The sequence below is a fragment of the Equus przewalskii genome, chromosome 14 (assembly GCF_037783145.1).
Source record: "Equus przewalskii isolate Varuska chromosome 14, EquPr2, whole genome shotgun sequence".
NCBI lineage: Eukaryota > Metazoa > Chordata > Mammalia > Perissodactyla > Equidae > Equus > Equus przewalskii.
Window position 1 is genome coordinate 64,582,592 of NC_091844.1, and position 27,606 is coordinate 64,610,197.

General features: G+C 39.6%; 1 protein-coding gene across 3 annotated transcripts in view; it reads left to right on the top strand.

Annotated features, from left to right (window-relative positions):
* SRD5A2 (steroid 5 alpha-reductase 2) overlaps nucleotides 1–14,554 on the top strand; it is a 48,259-nt gene extending 33,705 nt beyond the window's left edge. Inside the window, exons 2-5 of one of the 3 annotated variants that reach the window (XM_008536396.2) lie at nucleotides 3,377–3,540; nucleotides 7,690–7,791; nucleotides 10,192–10,342; nucleotides 12,883–14,554. In XM_008536396.2, coding sequence (XP_008534618.2) covers nucleotides 3,377–3,540; nucleotides 7,690–7,791; nucleotides 10,192–10,342; nucleotides 12,883–12,949 — 484 coding nt within the window. In that variant the 3' untranslated portion in view covers nucleotides 12,950–14,554. The remainder of the gene's footprint in view (nucleotides 1–3,376; nucleotides 3,541–7,689; nucleotides 7,792–10,191; nucleotides 10,343–12,882) is intronic. The other 2 variants (XM_070574154.1, XM_070574155.1) reach the window with 2 other exon arrangements.
* Nucleotides 14,555–27,606: the final 13,052 nt, after the last annotated feature.

Genomic DNA, 27,606 nt, shown 5'->3' on the forward strand with positions numbered 1-27,606 from the left:
ATTTCTTCAAATATTCTTTCTGCCCCTTTCTCTTTCTCTTCTCCTTCTGTGTCCCACAGACCTCTGAAACTCTGTTCATTTTTCTTCATTCTTCTTTTTCTCTGTTCCTCAGCCTGGATCATCTTAATCAACCTATCTTCAATTTTGTTAATTCATTCTTTTGCCTGCTGAAGTCCACTGCTGAATCACTCTAGTGAATTTTTCATTTCAGTTGCACTTTGCAACTCCAGATTTCTATTTGGTTCCTTTTTACAGCTTCTGTCTCTTTATTGATATTCTCTACTTGATGAGACATCATTCTTATACTTCCCTTTAGTTATTTAGACATGGTTTCCTTTAGCTCTTTGAATATATTTAAAATAAAGTTTTTGTCTCACAAGTCCAGTGTCTGGGCTTCTCAGGGACAGTGTCTACTGGTCGTTTTTTTTTGCTATGTATGAATCATACTTTATTATTTCTTTGCATGTCCCATAGTTTATTGTTGAAAACTAAAAACATTTCAAATAATGCTATGTGGCAACTCTGGAAATCAGATTCTTTCTGCCTCCCAGTGTTTGTTGGTTGTAGTGGTTGGTTGCAGTTTGTTGGTTGTAGTAGTTGTTTGTTTACTTAGTGACTTTTTGGAACCCATTCTATGAAGCCTTTATTTTTGTTGTTGTGGTCACTGAAGATACTGCTTGGTTATCTTGATGATCGATTAATGATTGAACAGAGATTTCCTTAAACACCTGGAATCAGCATGTCTCCTGGTCTTTGCCAAGGGCTTCTATGTGCATATTAGGGAACTCTTTCAGAAGCCACTCACATAGTTTACAACTCTGCTTTAGCTTCACTTGCTACTCGTGCATACCTCAAGGTCAATCAGAGGTGAGAGCTTAGGACATTTTCAGGTCTTTTTTTGACCATCTTTATAGCCTTGTGCATATGCATGGCTGTCTATATTTCCAGAAATATATCTGAGATTTTTGAAGCCCTTATGGGCATTCTCATTCCTCATCTTCCCTTTTCAGCTTTTTGGTTAGTCTATTGTTTGCCCCACCTGTAATCCATTGCCTCAGGCCACTGTGCTTTTAAAAGAGTAAAAATCATCTCCCCTCCCCAGAAACTTTTAGCACTGGGTAAGTTTGAGTGAAGTGGAATAAAGACAAACCTTATGAGTGGAGTCTTCCAGGGAACAACCAAACAGGTAAAATAATGACTTCTCTTTGAGAATGAGGCTTTTAAAAAGCTCAAGCTCTGTTTTGCTCCCTCCAGTCCTGAATGTGGGCTGTAACTTTTCAAGGCCATGCAGCACTGGAAAGTGGCAGAAGGGACTAGGGTAAGTTAAAGCCAGTAAAGTAAGCTTGTAGCCCTTACTGAGATTCAGCCATTTTCTTGCCTAAATGTTCCCCACATTGCTGCAAGCCTTTGGTTAATATCCAGAGTTCTGAAAAAGTTGCTTCTGAAATTTTTTTTTGCCAGCCAGCTTTTTCTTTGCTTTCATGAAGGGGAGAACTCTTGGAGGTCCTCCTTCTGCCATTTCACTCTCTTAAATAATTTTTAAGTTTAAGAATATTTCTAAAATTTGGATGGGGATGTCCTACAAGTTGGTTTTAGAGTTGACATGGACAAATACACAATCAAAAGTAATTTGAAAGTCCTCAAAAAGTGGAATGATATAAGTGTTAAGACATTAGTACTACCCAGTATTAAGACATATTTTAAAAGTACAGTTATTAAAACAGTGTAGTACTGGCAATTAATAGACCAATGGAACAGAATCAAGAGTGCAGAAGACTATATATATGATAATTTGATATATATATGATAATTTAATATATAATACCAATGACAATGCATATTAGGGAGAAAGAGATATTTAAAACTTACTAACATTAGGAAAAAAATTAAGTTGGATTCTTATGTAACTTCTTACAACAAAATAAGTCCCAGATGTATCAAAGATTTAAACATAAAATGGAAAAATCACCAAAATAATGGGACAGTAATCCGTGAGTGAGTAGAACACTCTGGAAGCAACCCAAATACCCATCAAAGTAAAATAGATAAATACATGTGGTATATTCATACATAATAATATACAACAGTGAAAATAAATGAACCATAGCTGTGCATTGCAACATGCTTCCGTCTCAGAAACAAAATGATAAGTGAGAGAAACAAGACACTAAAGAATATTCTAGAAATCATAGATTATGGTTCCATTCATATGGAGTTAAAAATGGGCAAAATAAACTATATTTTTAGGTATGCATTCAAATGTGGTAAAATTGTAAAAAAGCAAAAGGAAATGATTATTAAAAAAATTAAGATGGTGATTACCTCTGGGGTGATAATGGTTATCTCTGGGGTGATGGTGGTACTTTGAAGAGGGAGGGACCAATGGGAAGCTTCCGGGATGATGACAATGTTCTATTTCTTGACTTGGCTAGTGACTATATGAGTGTTTATTTGGTAGTCATTCATTAAACTATTCACATAGGCTCATGAACTTTCCTGTATGACAGTTATATTGCACCACAACAGAAGAAAAATTATAAAGATGACATAATTTGATGTTTAGTATTTAGCTTTATATCTTGGGCAAAACTTTTGTGTGTGTGTGTGAGGAATATTGACCCTGAGCTAACATCTCTCCCAATCTTCCTCTATTTTGTATGTGGGATGCCACCGCAGACTGGCTTGATGAGCAGCATGTAGGTCCTCGGCTGGGATCCCAACCTATGAACCCTGGGCTGCTGAAGTGGAGCATGTGAACATAACCACTATGCAACCAGGCCTACCCGTTGGGCAAATTTTTATTTTGAGGCTATTTATATTTTTTAAGCCTGTCTTCCTAGATTCTTCTAGATTCATAGTTTCTAACATTTAAAGGAATCTCTCTTAAGGGATTCTGCTGTCCACTTTCTAGGGAATGCTACAATATCAGTAATTAAATCATATTAGAGAAACATTATGGAAAGCCATATGATTGAGTGACTGCTACCAAAATGCCATTCCACTGCTTCATGGGGTAAGCCAGGCTCTACATTTCTTCCAGAATAAACTGTATTTCACATCTAGATTTAAATAAAGCTGATTTCCAATCCTGAGCTCATAGGTTTGTATTTATTAAGTACTGGGATGGAGATGAAATTTACCTTTCAAGGCTGTTGTGAGAATAAAATAAGGTAATAAATGGTGGCTACTATGGATTTTAATGAAACAAGGAAAATAATAGTATAAATGATTGCTCTAGAACCAGATAATAATATTCTTTTATTGCACAAATTTTAGGGAAAATGGTTTTTAAAAATGGGTTTAATGCGATTGTCTATTTAATCTCATTGTTTGATTTTTTTAATGGATCCTGACCTTTCTTCTCCATATATCCCAGGACATTTGTTTACTCATTTCTCACTAGAGGGAGGCCTTTTCCAGTTGCATTCCTTTTCAGAGGCTTTGTCTTCTGCGTGGGAAATGGACTCCTCCAAGGCTACTACCTGGTTTACTGTGCTGAATATCCTGCTGAGTGGTACACAGACCTACGGTTTAGCGTGGGTAAGTAAACCTGACCACTTCTCACCCACATCCCAGGTAGCACCCCTTCCCACAGTCTAAATCATCATCACCTCTTTTCACCCTATTGCAATAACCTCCCAAAGATTCCATTCTCCCCTTCTCTCACCCTTCCCCCCTGGTCTTTTCTCTATACAGTAGTGCCCCCTCATCCTTGGGGGTTACATTCCAAGACCTCCAGTGGGTGCCTGGAGTCTTGGATATTACTGAAGTCTATATATATTATGTTTTTTCTTATACACACATACCTATAATAAAGTTTAGTTTATAAGTTAGGCACACTAAGAGATTAAAAACAAAAAATAATAATAAAGTAGAACAATTATTACAATATACTGTAATAAAGGTTACTGTAGATCTTAGCCACCTCGTCCTATGAGTCTTTTCTTTCCTTATTAAGTCGAGAACTTTGACCTTTTGACTTAAAGGAAGCACTTTATTGCTTCTCTTTGGCATATCTGAATTGCCAGCATTACTGTTCATGTGCTTTGGGGCCATTATTAAGTAAACTAAGGGTTACTTGAACACAAGCACTGTGATACCACGATGGTTGATCTGAAAACGTACATAGTATAGATATGCTGGACAAAGGGGTGATTCACATCCCGGGCGGGATGGAGTGGGATGGCATGAGATTTCATCATGCCGCTCAGAATGGCATGCAATTGAAAACTTGGCTCAAACAAAAAATCTAGGGATTATCCTTAATTCCTCTCTTTACATCACAGATCACATTCTCTCCATCAGCTTAGTACTGCAGCCTCTAGCTCCAAAACAGCTGCCAGTTGGGCTCACTTCTCCCTAACAGCACTAACTTCATCCTAGTCTGTACCATGACGACTTCTTGCCCAAACTGCCACAGTGACCTTCAAACTAGACTTCCTCCCTCTGGTCCTGGCTGTCACTAGCCTCTTCTTCTTCATCTTCTTTTTTTTTTTTTGAGGAAGATTAACCCTGACCTAACATCTGCTGCCAATCCTCCTCTTTTTGCTGAGGAAGATTGGACCTGAGCTAACGCCTGTGCCCATCTTCCTCTATTTTATATGTGGGATGCCTGCCACAGCATGGCTTGATAAGCAGGTCTGCGCCTGGAATCGGCACCGGTGAAGCCTTGGCTGCTGAAATGGAGCTTGGGAACTTAACCGCTCCTCCACCAGGCTGGCACACTAGCCCCTTCTCCACACTCAGTCAGAGGGAACATTTGAAAACACAAACGACCAGAGGATTAGCTGTATGAATGCTGATGCATGCACACAATGGAGTATTCTGGAGCCATAAAAACAAACAAACATAATAAAATAAAAACAAGGAAGATCTTTGTGTGCTCTTATGGAGACATCTCCAGAACATGTGCTTAAATAAAAATAAATTAAGTGTAAACAGTGTAGATAGTATGCTACTTTTTATGGGATAAAAGGAAAATGTGTGTGTAAAATTGGAAAAGGAAATCTTACAAGGATGGTGTGAGACTTACAGGTTACCTGTAGGGTTAGGGGTAAAGAGAATGGGATGATGGACAGAGCTTTATTTTAATGTAATTCTCTCCTTTGAATCATGAAACTTCAAAACTTAGTTAAAAAACGATCTAAATGGAAAAAGTCCCTAAAATTGAGAACAAATAAATGAATGTACCTAACTGTTTGTTAAACTGGTAACGTAACCACACAGGAAACTGATTTATGCCAGTTTATAGGAAACACAGAGAATGGAGAAATAAGTAAAATGCCACCATGAGCAAGTAAGCCAAAATTCCCAAGGAGGAGCATTCTGAGGAACAACTATCTGGTCTTCCCAAGAAGTCAATGTCCTGAAAAACAAACAAACAAAAAGGCAGGGGTCTGGGCTAGATTAAAGGATCCTAAAGGGATAGAATGACCTGAGGCCAGGTGTGCTCCTATATTGACCTTAGTTCTCATAAACCAGCTATAAGAGGGGTTTTGGGGACATCTGAGGAAATTGGAATATGGTCTAGATATTACATAAGATGAAAATCTGGGAGGATATGCACTAAGGTGTTTATTGGTGGTAATTTCTAGGTGGTAGGAATAAAGTGTCTTTGTTTTCTTATTTTTGCTAATTGTTTAATCTTCCACATAATGTATATACTTCTTTTGTCATTATAAAAAACCGGAGATCAGATCTTATTTCTCCCCTGCTTAACACCTGCCAATGGCTTCCTTTACGCTTAAAACTCCAAACACCTCATCAAGGCCTATGATGCTTGATGTGATTTTTCGCTTATTCTACCTGTCTGTCCTCACTTTCCATTCTATCTTAAAGCTTCAACTGCCCCAGCCTTCCTTCTGTTTCTCAGACACACTAGACCTGTTCTAGCCTCAGGGCCTTTGCACCTGTCGGTTCCTCTACTAGGTTGCTCTCCATCAGATCTTTGCATTCTCTTTGTTCAAATCACAGGACAAATGCCCAGTCTTCAGAAAAGCGTTCGCTATCCACCTCATCTAAACTAGAAACACCTCCTCCCCACCCCAATTCACTTTGTATCTCGTTATCCTACTTTGATTTTCTGCTCTGCAGTAATATTAAATTATTTTAATTCAATCCTGTGTTCCTCCACTAAAATGTAAGCTTCGTGAGAACAGACATCTTGACTGTTTTTCTCACTACTGTATCCCTGGTGTTTAGGACAGTGTTTAGTATATGGTAAGCCCTCAATATATGTTAGTTGAATAAATGAATGAATGAATGAACACATGACTGAGTCTCATACCTTCCTTGTGAGATAGGTACTGTTAGAATCTACATTTTACAGATGAGAAAACTGAGGCTGAGAGAGGTTAAGTGACTTGTCCAAGGACACACAGACATCTTATCCAAGGTTCCTGCTTTGTCCACTGCTGTGCATGCTATCCCCCCTCCCTCTCTCTACCCCTGACCACCACCATTGGTGTCCCTCCTCAGTTTCCCTTTCTTCCAGGCCAATGATCTTTTGACAAGATCAAAAATCATTGTTTCATATCACAACTTATGAGGTGAGAGTAGATCTGAAAGTTTTTAGTTCAACTGTTCTTGCTTTTTGCCTCATGTATTTGCTCAGCACAAATACACTTCTTTGAGAGGTGAGATTGGGCACCTATGTAGAATAGTGAGTGTTTCTGGGCTGTAATGATGCCCACTGGGATGTAAGACCTAGCATCCCTGATCCTGGCTCCCCTCACCTCAGACCAGAGCCCTTTGTGTACCAGTGGATGGGGAAGGAGAGTGTGTGTGTGAATGGGCAGTGGTGGAAACCAGTTTGCTGGTGCCAAGCTCTCCAATGTAGCTCACATTACTTTCATGAGAATGGGTGTATTAATCAAGAATGTTCTCAGCAACAAGTCACAAAAAACCAACTCATAGAGGCTTAAATAATTAAGAATTTATATTTCTTGCATAACAAGAATATCCAAAGATAGGTGGCTTCTGCATTCTTTTAGTTGCTTACTGATGTCATTAAGATCCCAGGAACTTTCCATCTTTCTGCTCATCTTTCTGGTCCTCATGATAGTCACTTCATGATTGGAAGACAGTGCTACAGCTCAAGGCATCATGCCTGGCAATGAAGGAGGAGGGAGGCAGTAGAGACACTAGTGCCATCTACCCTTTTATCAGAAAAACAAAAGATTTCCAAGGAAGCCCCTAGAAGACTTCCCTTTACATCCTCTTCGCAGAAGTAGGTCACATGACCACTTTCCAGTCTTCCAGCCTCTATAGCATGGGATGGCAAAAGAGAAGGTCTTGGAATTAGATGTTGAGTTTGCCAACCACAGTTTGATTATTTTGTGAATGAGCCCAAAGCTTGCTATTTACTCATTCATTTATTTGTTTATTTACTTATTTTTTTATTTAAGTGCTGGACAATGGTGTTGCCTCCCTTTCTCTCCTCTCTCACCTTCCTGCATCACATGACACTATGCAATTTCAGTCTTTTGGTCTTTGAAACAGCATGGCCCTTCTACCAAAATTTGGGACCATGGCTAATTGCCCCCCACTTTTTTCCCCATATCTTAGTACTAATCTTAGAATTAAAATTAAATGCCCTTTTCTTCATTGTTAGAAAAAAGCTTAGCTTATGAGAAAAACACCAAAATCAGGATACCTCTTTAACTTCTTCTCTCTCTCTTCTTTCCCAAGGTGTCTTCTTATTTCTCTTGGGAATGGGAATCAACATTCATAGTGACTATATATTGCGGCAGCTCAGGAAGCCTGGAGAAATCATCTATAAAATTCCACAAGGTAATATCTCCCTACCCTCCAGATTCTCTCTCTTCCTTGGGAGCCTGCCCCATGGATTGTGCTATGAGTAACAAATGGAGAGGGGACAGCGAGGTCACAAATGACACAACATATCCCGATTTGCCCCTGACTTCTCCTCCACATCCCATCCTACCCCACAACACATTTGCATTTCTGATCTGCACCTGGAAGTCCAAGAGAGGTCCAAGAGCCCTCAGGAAGGTGCAAGATCACAATACCCTGAAGGTGGGGGAAATGTGAGGCTTAGGGAAGGGTGGAAATAGGCTGCCACCTAGTTGCAGTAAATAAGATTATCATGTGCTGTGTTAAGGTTCTCCAGAGAAACCAATGGGATATGGATATAGATGTTATAGATAAAGACATAAATACATAAAGAGATTTAATATAAGGAATTGGATCACATGATTATGGAAGCTGAGAATTCCCATGATCTGCCATCCGAAAGTTGGAGACCCAAGAGAGCAGATGATGTAAGTTCCAGTCTGAGTACAGGAGAAGACTGAGGTCCCAGCTTGAAGACAGTCAGGCAGAGAGAGTGAATTCTCCCTTGCTCCATATGTTGGTTCTATTCAGGCCTTCAGTGGATTGGACAAGGCCCACACATGTTGGGGACGGCAATCTTCTTTGCTCAGTCTATTAATTCACATGTTTATCTCATCTAGAAACACCATCGCGGACACACCAGAAATAATGTTTAACCAAATATCTAGGTACCCCATGGCCCAGTCAAGTTGACACAAAAAATTAACCATCATGTATACACAGAGTGTCAATCCTTCCTAGGTTAGCAAATAAAGCTGAATCATGCGTGGACAACAATTTGTACCCTCCCACTGATCTAGGCTGATCTAGTGAGTAGCCATGGGTAGTACTTGTGTATTTACTGCCAGTTATACATTCATAAAGGGTTGGAGAACCATATTTACCTAATCAAAAATTAAGATGGGAGGTCTTATAATACAAGTGCATTTTCAGAGTTAAAGACACAGAATATTTGAAACCCTAACCATTCCTAAGGAACCAGGGTGTGAAGTTGACAAATATAAGCAGTGGGAGTGAGCCAGTCCAAGTAACCCTTCAATATTTTTGGCTGGGTATTTGTGTAGGTCAATGGCTTCTACCCTTTTCGATGTAAATACATTTTATTTACATTAAAAAAATTTCCTGAATTACAACATGGTGTTAATGCAGGTTAATATCCACTGATTAAGGAAATAATGACAAAGCTACTATGAATTCAGTAACATGTTTAAATGGATTTAAATGTTGCTAACATTCTAACAGTATCTACTTCAAACAAAAATAACACTATATGTTGAGATATACCACTTGCTTTACTCGTAGACAATTTATAGACCCTTTACAGTAGGTCGGCGATTCCTCCTGGGGTCTGGGGAATCACAGATTGGGAACTGCTGATGTGAAGTTATCTTTAAGAAAGATCAGTTTAAAGGATTCTGATTTTTTAAATCTTTACTCAGTAACTAGACAAATAAAGAAAAACAGAGAAAGCTCTTGAAAGACTGCTTTTCTAAGAAAAGCTCTTAGAGACTATAAAAACAAAATATTCTTTACATAATTATGAAAAGAAAATATTTGCTTTCAGTGAAACTTTCCCAGTTTAGTGTGGGGCAGAAAGTGTGAATGTAGATATATTTGCTCTCATTAGAAATGTGCTGATTTCTAGACATACTTTTGAGGTCAGAAATACTTGGTTGGATATAAAAGTAAATCTTTAAAATTCGTAGAAGCCAGCCAGAAACACATGGTTGTCTAGAAACTCAGTAGAAGCAGACCTCCAGGAGGGCAAAGGCTTGCAGCTCCCACTCCCTGCTATAAACGTGAACAGACCCCACTGCCTTGCAGAGGCGGGAGGGCAAATGCTGAAAGAGAGTTCGTTACTTCTCCCGTCAGTTCAGGTTGATCACTTTCACGTAGTGTGCTGTTTCACTTGGTGTGACTGTGAACATGAAAGATGCTGACTGGCCATGTGGGTGTCCAGGCAAGGAGTGGGCAGGTTAGAGGTGGCCTGGAAACGTTACTAGAACAAAGCAAAAACCAGGCCTCCTGCATCTCATCCTTGTCCTGTCCAGAGCCAGTGGTTCAGTGGGTAGAGCAGTGGGTAGAGATCTGGATGGGGCCCATCAAGCAGTTGGGGCCGCTCCTCAGGCTTCCAGGATGTTCTGAGGGCAACAGGCTGCTGTTGCTTTGTTTTATTTCCTACCCAAGAATATTCCACCAGACTTCAATGGCTGTGAAGGGAGTCTCCAGCCCAACCTTTGTTCTATCTGTCTTTATGTATTTTGGAATAAAGCAGAGGGGTTTTAATGTCACGATGATCCAGTTCGTTGATTGACTTGTCGATTCTTCTGCACGCAGGTGGCTTGTTCACCTATGTTTCGGGAGCCAATTTCCTTGGTGAAATCATTGAATGGAGCGGCTATGCACTGGCCTCTTGGTCCCTCCCAGCACTTGCATTTGCATTTTTCTCTCTTTGTTTCCTTGGGCTGCGAGCTTTTCACCACCATAGGTAAACTTGTCAAAGTGGCAGCATGCACGTAGCTTTCTTCTCTAAAAAGGCTTTTAGTGCACTGGGTCAGATGTAGAAACCTAAGACATTTATTGTTATAAGGTAAGGTTACAATAATCTGGACTGGTAAGTTCTGACTTCTTGGGCTTTCACCGAAGTTGGAATTTAGCTGGATGACAGTAGCAGTAACAATGTTTTTCTATAAACAAAAATAAAGCTGTGTAGACATAGGCACCCGAGGTGACTTGGGAAGGCACCATGCCACCTTGCTGAAGAAGGCTTCCCAGCGAGAAGTGCCTTGGTGCACATGAGTTAGTTGACCCAGCCTCTGTGCCCTCCTAGCAGGCTCACCTGGCAATGGCTTCTGGTTGGCAGTGGGCTATACATAAGAGTCAAGAGGTACAAGAAGTGACTTCCATTTCCATGCTTCAAGTTACTTATGCCACATTTCTTAAAGTGTGTTCCATGGACACCACTTTCTAAAGGTTCACAGATAATTCTGAGGTACAGCCAGGATAGAGAACCACTGGGGAAAAGCACTAGCCCCATGCCTGGTGTGGCTGTTATTTTTAATTCTAAACTTGGTGCTAACAGTTCAGGTAGTCACAGAGCCCTGGCAAGTCCAGGATTATTTTTCCAAGATCTGTGTAATACCAGGGCTTATTTTGGTACCCCCTCCTTCCCATATCCCCACCTTCCATAAATCATAGCCAGGTCATTGCTAGCCTCCTGGGAAGGTAGGGTGAGCAATTACTTGTGTGGTGCCAGTTCAATACTGTCCCACCACCTGGGGAATGCCAGGAAATGCAGGGGTTTAGGACCTTTCCTCTGAAGCTTTCCTAACTCTCACCTCTCTCCCAACACCCCCACCTGGGATGGGGTACAGAAGAGCTAACTAAAAGTCTCACTGGAAGAAAAATGGTAACATACTAATTTTTATCAGGCTTTAGATGTGAATTTCAGATCTTTTCTATAAAATGCCTTTTGTGGAGGAAAGAGAAAGCCAGTGATTACTGGAGACAGAGAGAGAGAGAGACTATCCCAAGGGGTAACGGACTTGGAACTAGGACTGAAAGGAGCGTTGTAAGCTCCTGCATAGGGATTGTAGTCCAGCTAATGATTAATTTCATAATTTTGAAGGTTAAACTAAGCATGGGTTCTTCTCCTCAGAGTGGAGTTTACACAGAGACCTGTCAGAAATGAATGAAGCAGCAGCTCTCCTCATGAGCTATTCCTGCTACCTCCTGGACTTGGTGGCAAAGGGCAGCAGAGGGTCCCCAGCCTGTTAGAGAGTCAGTATAACAGTTCTCCCCACGTCAGGCAGGGTCTGCTGCCCACCAGAGGCAGAGAGGGTGTGGGGGAGGAAAGGGCATCAGACAGCAGTTGGAGGGACCCTGAGAAGGGAGGACTCAACTGGGCTTGGTCAGTGGAGGGACAGCAGTTCCACCAGAGGTTTCCAGCTGGAGCAACAACAAAATCCAAACTGAGGCCCTATCCTATTATGTCAGGCTGCTCCAGAGGGAGGGCCTGAGGGCGTCTTTCTCTAGGGCTACCTGGGCCTTGTGGGAGGCAGCTGACCAGACCCCTCAAATCACAGCACAGAAATCACCAGCCACCTCTTGTAATATGTTATTACTATTTGTCCCCAGTTCAAATTAAGGTGCTTTAACAGAGTGTGTCATCTTGATTATAACTGGAGAGCTACCAGCTTCAACGAGTTAAGAGGACAGCCTGGTCACTTAAGGAGAAAGCCTTTTCCCAAGATGTATTAGTCTTCCAGAGCTGCTGAAACAGATGACCACAAGCTGAGTGGCTTAAACAACACAAATTTACCCCCTTACAGTTCTGGGGCAGGAGTCTGAAACCAAGCTGTGGGCAGGGCCGTGCTCTCTCAAGGCTCCGGGGAAGACGCCTTCCTTTCCTCCTCTGAGCTTCTGGTGGTGGCTGGCAATCCTTGGTGTCCATGGCTTGTAGCTGCATCACTCCATCTCTGCCTCTGTCTTCACATGGTCTCATCTGTGTGCCTCTTACCTTAGTAAATTACATCTGCAATGACCCTGTTTCCAAAGTAAGGTCGCATTCTCAGGTACTAGGGGTTATGACTTCAGCATCTATTTTGGGAGGACACAGTTCAACCCCTAATACAAGGTGAAGTTTTCTTGGCATTCCCAGGCTCATGGGGATATTTTCCTGGGAACATTGCCAGTTTTCTCAGGTTAACCCTGCCCATGGTCTTTGGGGTCTCTGGTTCACTGAATTTCTCAACAGAATCCGTTGAGTACTTCTTTCTGCATATCTTATTTTTTTTTTATTATGGTAAAGCATACATTACATAAAATTTACCATTTTATTTCTCAACACAAGAAGCTTCAACATTGATAAGAGATAGAATGCAGGAGGGACAGAAGATGGACAGATGGCCATCTGGAAGAGTCAGGCCCTGGAGAACTGCAGGTTGATTTGTAACAGGGATTTCAGATACAGCGAATGTCAACTGTTGACCACTGCTTGGTGATATCTATTCTTTTCTTGTCTTTTAGGTTCTACATCAAGATGTTTGAGGACTACCCCAAATCTCGGAAAGCCCTCATTCCATTCGTCTTTTAAAGAAACTAAGTGAAAAAAGAACAGCTCTCACAATACTGTTGAAAACCATCAAGCTGCTGAACTTGTAACTTTTAAGAGTTTGAACGACCACAAAGAAAAAGGCATGACTCTGAATGGCTACAGAGAGAGCAAATAAGTGATTTACAACAGACACTGCAAACTTGTATATTCTTGGAAACTGGTGGAAATATCCAAATAACGAGAGAGTATCAAGTAAGGGGGACTAGTGAGTAAGAGCATGTGCTTCTTGCCTTAATGAGGCATCACTGACGGTGACAGTGGAGCACATCAGAAGCACCCAGCAGCTCTTTTCTTCTGGATGTCTTCATCACGGTCCTCAGGATCTGGTCAGGAAGGCATCTCCCAGGGTGACTGGAACCTCAGTCTTCAAAGTTCCCAAGGGCACAGGCAGAAACCTGCGACTGGAGGGACACCTCTGGCTCGGACAGTGTTTACACATAGCTTGATCTTCTTTTTTTACATTCAAAGTTTCCAAAATTTAAAAATTAGGAGGTTTCTACATTCCAGTGTCCTTTAGAAAGTTCGAAGATCTGGGCCCATGGAGCCTGCTATAAGAATGGGTCTGGTCAGCTAGGATGCATTAGTCTGCAGCCTCTGTGGAGGGCTCACCCTGGCGTGGGTGCTGGGACGTCGAGCTCTCTAAGGAAGGGGCAGAACGCTCGTGATCAGAATGTTCGAAAATATTCGTCTCCTCAGGCCTCGGTTTGTGGCAAATGTTGGTAATACTTGGCAAGCCCTTTTGAGAAATGGGCACCAGTTTCCTCAGATGAGATGCTCAGTACAGAAATTCACTACATAAGACACATAGGACACTCGAAAGATCTGAGGAGGATGTAGATCACTGACGAAGGCAACTTGTAATCATATAAATAAGTATTTTGCTGTTTATTAAATGCGTCTAGAATCATGGATATTAAGTAATTTTGTTTGAATTAAAAGATCCTTGGACTCATGAAAATTGTTATAAGGTGTTGGGCTGTATCTTTCCCCCTTTTTTCCTGTTTCTTTTCAGTGTTGCTTACTTTTTTCTCTTCTGTCTTCATTTTGCCAACTTGAAATGAGGGGCTCTGAGCTGAAAATAAAAGAGAAATATGACTTATAGAGCATCTCCACCACAGCTCAGAACTCCAGGCAGGTGCCATAAAGGTGCAGGAGAATGTGCTGAGGCTGGACGCCACCCCAGGGTCCAGGAAGACAGCATGGAAACGCAGTGAAATAAATCTTAAGGTATAGCCTGGGCTCTGTGAAATAAAAGGCTTCCAGTTCTATGGCATTGAAAATTGATCTTATGAAATCATTTATCTTATTACCATATAAAACATCTGGGCCAGTCCTTGAAATGGAATAAGTGCTCAATAAATGGCAGCTATCATTTGCCCAGTTTGTGCAATTTCAGGACAAAACTGCTACTCAGCAATTGCACTCTTTGCCACTAGAGGGTGCTCTCTAGACTTTTACTTCGGCCAACTCTGATTTAATAAGGTGACTTACATATTTGGAAATTAAAAAAACTCTGTTGTCATTTCAAGTTGACATGATTCTTAATTTAAATATAGTGTAGAATAAAGTTTGTGTAATCTCAAATCTTCCCTTGATAGCTGAGTTATTCTCAGTGCTCTGGGGCCGTTGTTTTCAATCTGTTTTCTCTGTGTAGGGTTAGAATGTGTATGCAGATTGAATAGAACAAAGGTCTGAAGGCCTGCTCATCCCTATACATATTTCCCTTTTCTCCTAAACCTAGAATGCAAAAAAAAAAAAAAAAAAAAAGATTAATTCAGGTCTCCTTGGAGTGGTTTTTTAGATTTGGGGCTAAAATGTGACAGTGGCTTAGCTAACGAGATACTCTTGCTCTTGCTGAAACTTTTACAGAGGGAATGTCTTCCCCCTGATCTTCTGGAAGATGTTGTAGTGTTTTGTTTTCTGAATTTAAAAGCCGAAGCACATCTAAGACATCAGCTAGTCCCACTCCTTCATATTACAGATGGAGACACTGAGACCCACAGTGTTAAAATGCCTCCCAAGGTCACATGGCTGGTCAGAGCAGCCACCTTATCTTGTTCTTTAGTCTTTTTTCTTTCTAAGGCACAACAGGCTTTTATAAGACAGATCCAGCTGAGCCTACACAGATGAGTGTGAATCTAAGGCCTGAACACACTCATTCACTCAACAATCATTTATTGAGTGTTTATAATATGAAAAACAGTAAGGAGTAGGAAGATACTGTTGAATTGGTCATGATTCTTACCCTTTAGGGGCTGCCATTTAGATCTTTGAAAAACTCATGTAGGAGAAAAATAGCCAGAGTTTAAGCGCTGAGCCACAATTCAGATGGCCACCGATTATCATGCCTGCTGCGTGGAATCTGTTTCCATCGCTCTGTGGGGAGAATCAGGCTGATGCCCTTATCATGGGCCTATTTGATAAAATGAAGGAGTGGTAGAGAACTCGGTGTGGCAGAGATGACATTGTGTTCAGTATGGAAAAGGTTTCAAGTCACAAATTCCCCTTATCCCGAACACTTACCGTCACAAGGAGCAATGCTGGCTCTGCTGCATCCTGAATGAGAAAAGACCCGTAACAAGAAGTTTGCAATTAAATACTGATTTAGGTGGTTCAAACACTTTCAGGAATGAATAAATAAACCTATGATTTTACCACCCTGTAGTTTTGCAATAGCTGCCTTGACTGTTTGTGGTAACCTCATGGCAATCTCACCAAGAAGCAATTGCGAAAGCTCTTGGCACGTGAAGGAAAGAACTCATCAAGAGTCATTTTCTTTCTTGCCTGGGCTTCTGATTCTCTAATAGGTTGTGGGCTGAGGTCCAGGCATGGCAAATAAGCAGGGTAACAATAAATGTAAAGCAAAACCTTCTAGAGGAGGCTGCTGATTGTTTTATGGCATCTCCATTATCCCATGAAAAAAGAAAGAGGCATGGTGCCAGATGGTAATGTGGGTACTTGGAGGATTCAATAGCCATTGAGTGGATTTCATTTCTAGATAAGACATTTGCTCATTTTCTCTATAAGTCCACTGAGCTGCGATCTTAAAAGATTCTATGTTATTTGTATTGTGCCTCATTTCTTCCCACCAACCACAGCTTGGGATTTGGATGAATGAAATACATTGTTGGAGAAGGTTAAATTATGTATTAAACTGTGTTAGTTTCTTTTGTCCTAACGTTTTTGGGCTCAGGGTTTGGCTTTGCTCTGTGTAGTCAGAGTCTTGGTGAAGGATATCCAATATCCTCTCCCACATGGCAGGCTGGCTGGGAAGAGGAGAAGAACAGAGAAGGAAAGTGGAGAAAAGTAAGGAATTATGTGGGAGGAACAGGGGTGGCATGGGGTAGAGCTGGCACTGACGTGAGGCAAAGGACCTCTTCCTGACAGAGTGGGCTTCCCTTTTCCGTGTGTCCACGTTGCAGAGCCTTCATCCTTTCCTTATCCTCCTGGGGAGGGAAGTCCCTCTGAGAGAAGAGAATAAGCTCTTCTTAGAGCTCCCTTTTCAAAAGGCAAGAAGCTGAGTTTCTTTAAACACAAGCCATATGGCTGTGCCTCACAATAAATAATTTAATTCTATTTGTATCCACTCACCTCATAAACATGGTTTTAAGCCTGTGCAGCAGTGACACTTGTGAGAAAGAGGTGGAGGAATTGTTCCGAGAAGCATGTGGCAGCATCCAAGTTCTGTGATGCCCATGGGGAGATGAGAGCATCCAGAGGAATGAGCCAACATCAGGGTCATCCCTTTTCATGGGATTTGTTTTCCTGTACCGCAGAGGCCCCCAAAACAAGGATCCTTCTTTATAGGAATGCATTTTTTTCAGCATTGACTAGAAAGCAAATATCATAAGATCAATTAAATTTTGTTAATTCATTCCTTAGCATGTTAATTAATTTTATTAATTAATTCATTAACGTAAGATTCTTACTATATAGAGAGATATAAATTTAAAATTAGATAGTAAGTTACAGATGTATATTGCATAAACTTTAGAGCAGCAAGTGAAGCAGGAGATATAAACATATATAAGGCAAAAACTTATGTAACTGAAAGGAGAAATAGACAAGTCCATAATTGTCATCAGATTTCAGCACTCCTCTCTGTGCCCCTTATCCATACATTTTCAAATAACCTATGTGTCAAAGAAGAAATCACAAGATAAATGAGAAAATATTTTGAATCAAATAAAAATTAAAAACATGACATATCAAAATTTGTCACATAGGACGTCCAGTACTGGTCATAACGTAGTAATAAGGACTGCATTTACAACTAAAATACCAGAAAAACATATGAAACAATGTCGAGATGTTGGACAATAGACAGTGCATGACAGTGGTTCCTGAGGAAAGGAAAATGACCAAGGTGAGCCCATGACTTCCTCAGCTAATTGACTAGAGAAAGTTTCCAAGCGCAGCACAGGGAAGGCTCACCCAAAGAGGCTGATGGTTTCTCTGAGCTGATAAGCGAGAGCTGAGGATTTGAGAAAGCCAGGGTAGCCAGCCTTCTCAGGGCACAGGCATTTGGAGGAGTCTGTAAAGGGTCCACAGAGGCAGTCACATAAACTGGGTCCTCGCTCTGTCCGTTATGAAACTAGAGATGAATTTTAAAGATGAGCAAAACTCTCAATATATTTACAGATCTTCCTTGAGTTCATTGGGGTTACATCCTGATAAACTCATCTTAAGTTGAAAATATCCTAAGTTTAAAATGCATTTAATACATCTAACCTACTGAACATCATGGCTTAGCCTAGCCTAGCTTAAACATCGTCAGAACACTTACATTAGCTTACAATTGGGCAAAATCATCTAACACAAAGTCTATTTTATGACAAAGTGTTGAATATCTCATGTAATTTATTGAGTACTGTACTGAAAGTGAGTAACAACGGCTGTGTGGGTACAGAATGGCTATAAGTGTATCACCTCATGATTGGTGGCTGGCTAGGAGTTTAAGCTCTTTGACCTTGTCCAGCATCATGAGACAGTATCGTTTCGCATATCACTAGACCAGGAAAAGATCAAATTTCAAAGTAGGGTTTCTGTTGAATGTGCATCAGTTTGGCACCATTGAATAGTCGAAAATTGTAGGTCAAATCCTTGTAAGTTGGGCACCGTCTGCAGTTGAAAATTTGGGACAGAAAAATTTAAGTGATGACAACAAGCCCTGTAGTCTTCTATACAGTAGTCATTTGGACTCTGGGGCCTCTGTTGAATCCGTATTGGTCTTCTCAATTCGGCTGAAGTTTACTCTCCCCCCAAAATGAGGTGTTCCTCTCCCCAAATTTACAGGGGATAGGAATACTCTAACCCTTCCTGTTCCCTAGTCGGCTACTGGCATAATTATTAGCAGAGCCTAATGCGGCTGAAATGCCATCACACTTTGTCAACAGTTCTAGTGCACTCTCTCTTTTCCTTTCTAAAAGCCTTAGAAATACGGTGAGTAAAAGCAAATTTGCTCTGTCCTGTACAAGTTTAATAGATTCATTCTTTTCCTTTAGTCCATAGGAATTGTAGGAAAAACCTAAAAACCTGGTGATCTCTGAAGACAAGTCATATGAAACTTTTCACTCATTAGGCAAATCTTTATTGAGACAACTGGATATCCACATGCAGGAAAACGGATTTGAATCCCTATCTGACACAACAAACAAAAATTAACTCAAAGTGAATCATAAAGCTAAATGTAAGAGCTTAAACTATAAAACTTGTAGAAGCAAACATAAGACCAAATCTTTGTGATGTTGGGTTAGGCAATGATTTCTTAGATATGACACCAAAAGCACGAGCAATAAAAGAGAAGATTGGTAAGTTGGACTTTTTCAAAATTTAAAACTTTTGTACTTCAGAAGACACCACCAAGAAAGTAAAATGGCATCCCACTGACTGGGAGAAAATATTTGCCAATCATATATCTGATTAGGGACTTACAACCCAAAAATATAAAGAACTCTTACAACTCAATAATAAAAAGACAAACAACCCAATTAAAAATGGACAGAGAATTTGAATAGACATTTTTTCAAAGAAGATATACAAATGTCCAATAAGGACCTAAGAAGATACTCAACATCCTTAATCATTAGGGAAAATACAAATCAAAACCATAGTGAGGTACCACTCCACACCCATCAGAATGACTATAAACAAAAAGACAGACAATAACAAGGGTTTATGAGGATGTGAAGAAATCAGAACCCTCATACATTGCTGGTGGGAATATAAAATGGGGAGCATCTTTGGGAAACAATTTGGCACTTCCTGAAAATGTTAAATATAGGATGACAATACAACCCAGCAATTCTACTCCTAGATATCTACCTGCTTTTAGTTGAGTTAAAGCACTAAGTGCTTTGAAATGACAATTAAATATCTCTTAGTAGGGATTAGATTGTGTGGTTGACCCGCTTGTCACAGGGCAGATAGCAGGGCAAAGAAATGGAAGCAGAGGAGGTGCCTGAGGAGGGGAGAACTGATGAGTGCTTGGAGTGCCTTCTGGTGGGGACTGCCTAGATGTGTAGAAGGGGCTATGGGCAATTGGGGGTTGGGATGAGAACTCTGGGCACCCCATGGACTAAGGAGAGAGGCCAGAAAGGAGTAAACTCCAGGGGAGAGAGGTTTGATCAACCATAAGGATGACAGTGAACCTGGTTGTGAGTTCTCCATCATTGGGAAGTTCAAGAAGAAACTGGAAGTTGACTTGTTGGGGAAGGTCAGGTTGAATGGAAGCCAGGGTTTGGACCAGTCAGTGTTCTCTAAGCCTCCTTGTCAGTTTGTGACTCTAAGTGCCAGGCATTGAAGACAAAATCCCTGGTTGACAAATTCTCCTGGGCCATACTGGCCTATAGTTTCAGGTGGTTTATGGGAATCAGCCCTACCTAGGATCCCCCGAGGCGTCAATAATCCAGTTGCACTGAACTCTGAGACTAAGCCTGGATATAAGTGAATGGGAAAATGCAGGATTCAAGAAGTTTAGCTCAATTTAAGGGTAAACTGTGTCTCCTGGAGTTCCAAATTCTGAGCAATAGCTACAGAAACTCTGTCTGCAGAAGTGGGGCTAGTGCTCCAAAACGCTTATACTACTTTCTTTCAAGGGAACTGGTGAAGGAAAAAAGATGGAAAAACTGTGAGAGATGAGAAGATAGTCTAGAAAGATGATATATTAGTGACTTGATTATGAAAATCACTTTATTATGCAAATTTTTTTGTTTCATTCATTTTTAGGAGAAATAACATAAAGTAAAATGATATTAGAGATGTCTTTTCCTTCATAATTTGATAAGAAATAATTTATTTACAATAAACTGCATCCATTTCATGAGTTTGACAGTTATATACACTTGTGAAACTACCACTCCAATCATGATGCTGAATATTTCCTCATCCTCAAAAGATTCCTTGGGCCTCTTTGCTGTCCATTTTTCCCTCCACCCCTGGTCACAGCAACCACTGATTTGCTTTTCTTCACTGCTGGTTAGTTTGCATTTTGCGTGAGTGGAATCATACAGTATGCACTCTCTTGTATATAGATTCCTTCACTCATCATAACAGTCCTGAGAGCCATCTGGGTGATTTTGTGTATCAGTAGTCCTCTCCCTATTATTGCCAAGTAATATTGCATTAAATTTGCCAGAGTATATCACATTTTATTTGCCTTTTCACATGTTGTTGGATATTGGACTGTTTCTAGTTTTTGAGAATTATAAATAGAGCTTCTATAAACATTTGTGTACAACTTTTGTGTGAACATAAGCTTCATTTCTCTTGAGTAAATAGACAGGTGCCCCCTTAAATTTTGCACTGGAGGCAAGTGCCTCTTTAGCCTCACTTGCCTCCCTCTAGTCCTGGAGTGCCAGTGTCAGTGACAACAGTCGAATTGATAGACTTCCTAATAAAGCTTTGGATTTCCTAAAACATGAAATCAAACAACTCATCAACTTGCAAGACCTCTCTGGCTTGGTTATGAACTCCATCTCTACTCTTTCTCTACTTCCTTCTTGTCCCATGAAAATGCTGCACTCAATCTCTGCTCCAAGCGTTTGTTCCTCTTCCACTCAAACCAGGAATGTCTCCCCCTCTCCATTTATTCTCCTCAGCTGATCCAAATTCTTCAGGATCCTGCTCAGGTCTCACTCCCTTCCTACAAGGGCCCCTGAGGAATTCCCTGACCCCTGGAGAAAGGCCACAGACTCACTCCTTTTGATGATTTGTTGTTCATGCATTTCCCAGTGGTCCCACACAACTTGGTCCTGAATTATGTGCTGCCCAGGACATTTCTTGATCATGTTATGGGTGCATATCTTGTCTCCTCTGAGGTCTGGGCCCACGTCTCACACTTCTGTATCCTTTTAGCACAAAGCATTGTGTTAAGGCCACAGGGCTCAGTAGCTGCTGTTGATTTCATAGGTCCCTCCAGAATTCCCTCAACTCCCTCTTATTCCCTTCACTTTTTACTATTCTCTTTTTCTTACTTGCAAATCTGTGAAGATCCATAATCTCAAGTTCAGTTGGCTTTAGGCTAAACCTATACTTATCAACAACTCAATTTTAAATTCTAGGTGCCAACATAAGGCACACCGTTGAGAGAGTTCCCTTCAAGAAGGTGCAAATTTATGAACACTTTCCTGCAAACACTCCTCAGGTCACCATGTGTAGATCTAATGCCTATGGTAGATGGGGTTCCAGTCTGCCTCCCACAGGTGTAAACTGCAGAACTTCTCTTTCCTGGAAATGTGGGTATCTAACCAAGGATATGCCTGATGGAGTAGTGGGTAGGGTGGTGTGTGTTCTCTCAACATGTTGTCTCTATTCTATAAGCTATCAGTTGTTTCATCTCCTCCTTCACTGAGAACCTGAATCGATGTCTGGCCTCCTGCCTCTCAAGCTTATCTCTTTACCAAGTAACTTGCCTGCCTCATCTGCTTAGAATGTTGCCACCAGGAGGCAATGTATGTTTAAGGGCTCTTCATGGCTTACTGAAAGCTTTCTCCTTCAGCAAACAAACATCTGAAGTTTAGATGGAAAGCAAAGGGGTCTGGAACCAAGGGATCTAACAAAGGGAAATCCAGCATAATCCCTCTCAGACTTCTTGCTATTAAGTTGGTCTTCAATACCAGAAACAGAGATCATTTCTTGTGCAAAGAAAATCATAAGCAATGGGACAGCTAATAGATTCTCCAAGTCTTTCCTTTGATGCATCCACTTTATTAAAGGATGCTTAAGTTTGACTGTCTCCACTTTATTAATGAGTGCCTCACCCTGCTGCAGCCCGGAATGAAAGGCGAATAGTCTAATGCTGGTTTGCCAGTTGATCCTCTTCAGAAGATTCAGTTTAGGGCCTTTTGAATGGGCAGGAGGCTGATTAGGCTGATGTCTCCTGGGATGGGCAAGAGAAAACCAGCACTTGGGGAAGAAGGTAGGACAGCTGTCAGATGCTTGTCATGCTGTTTTTGTCCTCATGGTGCCTGTATTGCTATAAAAATGAACATGAGTCTGGGGAATGAGCATCAATTCCCATGTCAGCTGTTTGTTCAACTGAGCTGAGCTTTTGCTGGCTCCCAGGATCCCCCAAGGTTAGTCACTATGGATACCACAGGCTCTCCAGGGAGCTACGCAGAGGACAAACTCCAGGCAGAAACTCTGTACTGATTTTTGCAGTTTTTTTCTCAAATATTTGTTGATCTGGCTGACCACTCACCTTCAGACTGCTATAGACATTTCTGTAAAAGACTTTTTGTGGACATATGTTAGCATTTCTCTTAGGAATATACATGGAAATAGAATGTTTAGGTAATAAAGTAGGTGTATGTTTATCTTTGTTATAAACTGCCAAAGAGTTTTCCAACGTGAATGTACCATTTTACACTCACAACAGTGTGTGAGAGTTCTAATTGCTCCACATCCTCACAACACTTGTATTGTCAGTCTTTTTAATATTAACCATTCCAGTGGGTTAGAAGTGATATCTCACAGTATTTTTTTTAAAAAAAACTTATGAGGGTATAATTTGCACTCAGCAAAATATACCCATTTTTAAGTGTACAGTTTGCTGAGTTTTAAAAATTTATGTAACTACCATCACAACCCAGATATAGTATATACAGCATGGTGTATGGTATATTTCCATCACTCTTGTCAATAATAATGCCACCCTCATCTCAAAGTCAGACAACCACTGTTTTTCTCACTATTGATTATTATTCTGAAAATTTTATACGAATAGAGCCATAAAGTACTCTTTTTTCACTCAACATGATGTTTTTGAGTTATAGCCATGCTGCTGTGTATACTAACAGTTTTTTTTTTTTTCCACTGAGTCGTATTTCATGGAATGAACATACCATGATATGTGGATATTGTTACTCATTCACTGGTTAATGGAAATTTGGATTATTTCCAGATTTTGGCTGCTACAAATAAGGCTGCTATTAATATTTGTATATAAGTCCTTGTGTGGACACAGAAGCAAGGAAATAATAAAGACAGAAAGTAAAAAATTATGAAAACAAAGGAAATTTAGACAGGCTCAGCATACTAAAAATCAGTTCTTTGAAGAAAAAAACTAAACAAACTTAAGCAAGACAGGTCATGGGGAAAAAAGGCCTATGCTTATTAAAATGAGAATGAGAGACATAATTACAAGTATAAAAATCAATATAACATATAATAACAAAAAGTTATATATCAATAAATATGAAAAGGAATAATTCTCTCAACTTGACAAATAATGTCCTTCAAATACTACAGCAAGCGTCATACTTAATAGCTAAAACTCAGGAATAATAACAGTGTGTTTACCTTTACATTTCCGTATAGTATTAGAGGTCACAGTCAATAAAATAAGATAAAAAAATCTAAGTTATAGGAATTGAAATGGAAATACAAAACCATCTTATTTACAGATATATTATCATTATTTACACAGAAAATTCAAAAGCGTTTAAAAGCAAATGAGTAGAAACAAAAAGAGAATTAAGCAAGTTTGTTGGTTGAAAGATGTACATAAAATAATTAGTAGTCTCCTTTTACTAGCAATACTCAATATGTAATAGAAAAATATGCCATTCAAAGTAGCAACAAAACCTAAAAGGTATTTAGGGATAAATCTCATTAACAATGAAAGATGTATAAGCCCTTTATAGAGAACATTACAAAACATATTTAAGGCCAAGCTATACTTGAATAAATGAAGAGATATACTGTTTTCCTAGATGAGAAGACTAAAAAGGACAAATATGTCGAGTGTCCACATATCACTTCATAACTTCAGTGCACTTCTGATAAAAATCCTAACAGTGTGTTTTGTGGAGCTATACAAGATGATTCTAAAATTCCTAGGAAACAAACATAAAGAGGCTAATATGAGCAAAGACAACCTTGAAGATGAACAAGTTTAGGAGTCTTTCCTAGGCAGAAATAAAACTTATTTTGAAGGTACAGATATTAAGGCAAGCATGCTATTGGCTTGAGGAGAAAAAAATTAGGCTACTAGAATAGAATGTAGACCAGAAACAAATAACAAATTCATGATAATGATGATAATGATGATGATGCGTTCTTTAAAATACTGTTTTGGGGGGCTGGCCCCGTGGCCGAGTGGTTAAGTTCACGCGCTCTGCTGCAGGCGGTCCAGTGTTTCGTTGGTTTGAATCCTGGGCGCGGACGTGGCACTGCTCATCAAGCCATGCTGAGGCAGTGTCCCACATGCCACAAGTAGAAGGACCCACAACGAAGAATATACAACTATGTACTGGGGGGCTTTGGGGAGAAAAAGCTAAAAATAAAATCTTAAAAAAAAAAAAAAAGCCCAAACCATAAAAGAAAAAATTGGTAAACTGGACTTTATAAAAAAAAAAATACTATTTTGGGACAATTGACTAAATGTCTATTTGGGAAAAAAATTAGCTTCCTAACTCACTTCAGACAAAAAAACAAATTACAGATAGATTAAAGGTATAAATGTGTGAAAGGTAATTTTTAGAAGAAACTATGGAAGAATATATTTATGACTTTGAGATAGGAAAGTATTTCTCTAAAAAAATCACCAAAAGAGAAAAGCACAAGAAAGTAAACAATTGATAACACTATCTTAACTTTAAAAAAAAAAGCTTCTGTAGAAAAAAGATACCATAGAGAAGGTGAAAAGATAAGCCATAGACTGAAAGAACAAATTTGCAATAAACATATGCAATCAGGAACAGTAATCAAGAATATATACAAAACTTCTACAAAACAATAATCTTCAGATAGCAAAGAACTTGAATAGGCAATTCATGAAAGGAGAAACCTGAATGGACAATTGACATATGATGAGAGGCTCAACCTTACTACTAATCAGGGAAAAATAAAACAAAAATGAGATATTTCACACCCCCAAAATTTCCAAAAATTAAAATATCTTACAATATTGAATTGTTGGCAAGGATGTAGATAAATGGAAACTTTCATACACTCCTATTGGGGTGAAACTGGGACAATCACCTTAAGGAACAATTTTGCAATACTTGGTAAAGTCACTTTGCTTACAATACAATTCATTAATTCTACTGTGGGTATGCAGCCTACAGCTGCACTCTGTTACAGCAACCTCTAGTTACACTTAACTATTTGAGCACTTGAAAAAATGAGATGTGATGTAAGTGTAAAATAAACATCAGATTTAAAAGACTTAGTACAAGAAAAAAAGTGTAAAATATCTGATTTATAAGTTGTATTGATTACTTATTGGAATGGTAACATTTCAGATATGTTGGGTTAAATAAAATATAATATTATAAATTTTTACCTATTTCTTTTCATTTTTTAATATGGTACTAGAAAATTTTAAATTACGTATGTGGCTTGTATTATATTTCTATTGAACAGTGTGCTGGTCTAGAGAAACTCACACATCTGCTCAAGAAGACATGTACATAGAGCAATCATACACGAAAGAGAAATAAAAGGTATCAGAATTGGAAAGGAAGACATAAAACTGTCTCTATTTGCAGATGACATGATTTATTTTTTGAGGAAGATTAGCCCTGAGCTAACTCCTGCCAATCCTCCTCTTTTTGCTGAGGAAGACTGGCCCTGAGCTAACATCTGTGCCCATCTTCCTCCACTTCGCATGTAGGATGCCTACCACAGCATGGCTTGCCAAGCGGTGCCATGTCCGCACCCAGGATCCAAACCAGCAAACCCCAGGCCGCCGAAGTGGAATGTGTAAACTTAACTGCTGCGCTACAGGGCCGGCCCATCAGATGACATGATTTTATATACAGAAAATCCTAAAGACTCAACCAAAAAGCTGTTAGATCTAATCAATGAATTCAGTGAAGTTTCAGGATACAAAATTAACATACAAAAATCAGTAGTGCTTCTATATACTAACAACAAAATTTCTGCAAATGAAACGAAGATATTTATATCATTTACAATAGCATCAAAGCCAATAAAATATTTAGGGGTAAATTTAACCAGGGAAGTGAAAGATCTCTCTGCTGAAAACTACAAGACATTGACGAAAGAAATCAAAGAAGCAGCAAATAAATGGAAAGGTATCCCATGTTCATGGATTGGAAGAATTAATGTTGTTAAAATATCAATACTGCCCCAAACATCTGTAGTTTCAATGCAATTGTTATCAAGATTCCAATGGCATTTTTTACAGAAGTAGAAAAAACACTCCTAAAATTTAAATGAGGAACCACAAAAGGCCACGAGTGGCCAAAGAAATCCTGAGAAAGAAGAACAAAGCAGGAAGTATCACATTTCCTGATTTCAAGCTATATCATAAAACTATAATCATCAAAACAGTATGGTACTGGCATAAAAGCAAAGACAAGTGGAACAGAATTGAGAGCATAGAGATAAACCCAAGTATATGCAGTCAACTGATATTTGACAAGGGAGCCAAGAACACTCAATGAAGAAAAGACAGTCTCTTCAAGAAATGGTGCTGGGAAAATTGGATATTCACATGTAGAAGAATGAAATTGGACCCCTATCTTACACCACTCATGGAAATTAACTTGAAATGTATTAAAGATTCAAAATCTGGAACCATGAAACTCCTAGAAGAAAACATAGGAACAAAGCTCCTTGACATGGGTCTTAGTAATGATATTTTGGATATGACACCTAAAGCACAAGCAACTAAATAATATAAAAAATATAGAAATGGGACTACATCAAACTATAACGCTTCTGCACAGCAAAAGAAACCAGCAACAAAGTGAAAAGACAACCTAAGGAATGTGAAAAAGTATTTGCAAACCATATATCTGATAAGGGGTTAATATCCAAGGCATATAAAGAACTCTTACAACTCAATAGCAAAATAACAACCCAATAAAAAGTGACCAAAGGACCCAAATAGATATTTCTCCAAAGAAAATATACAAAAGGGCAGCAGGTGCATGAAAAGATGCCTAGCATCACTAGCCATCAGAGAAATGCAAATTAAAACCGCAATGAGATATCACCTTATGCCTGTTAGAATGGCCATCATCAAAAGACCAGTGATAACAAATGCTAGAACGCATGTAGAGGAAAGGAATCTCTTGTGCACTGTTGGTGGGATTGCACAGCTACTATCGAAAACAGGTTGGAGTGTCCTCGAAAAATTAAAAATAGAACTACCATATGATCCA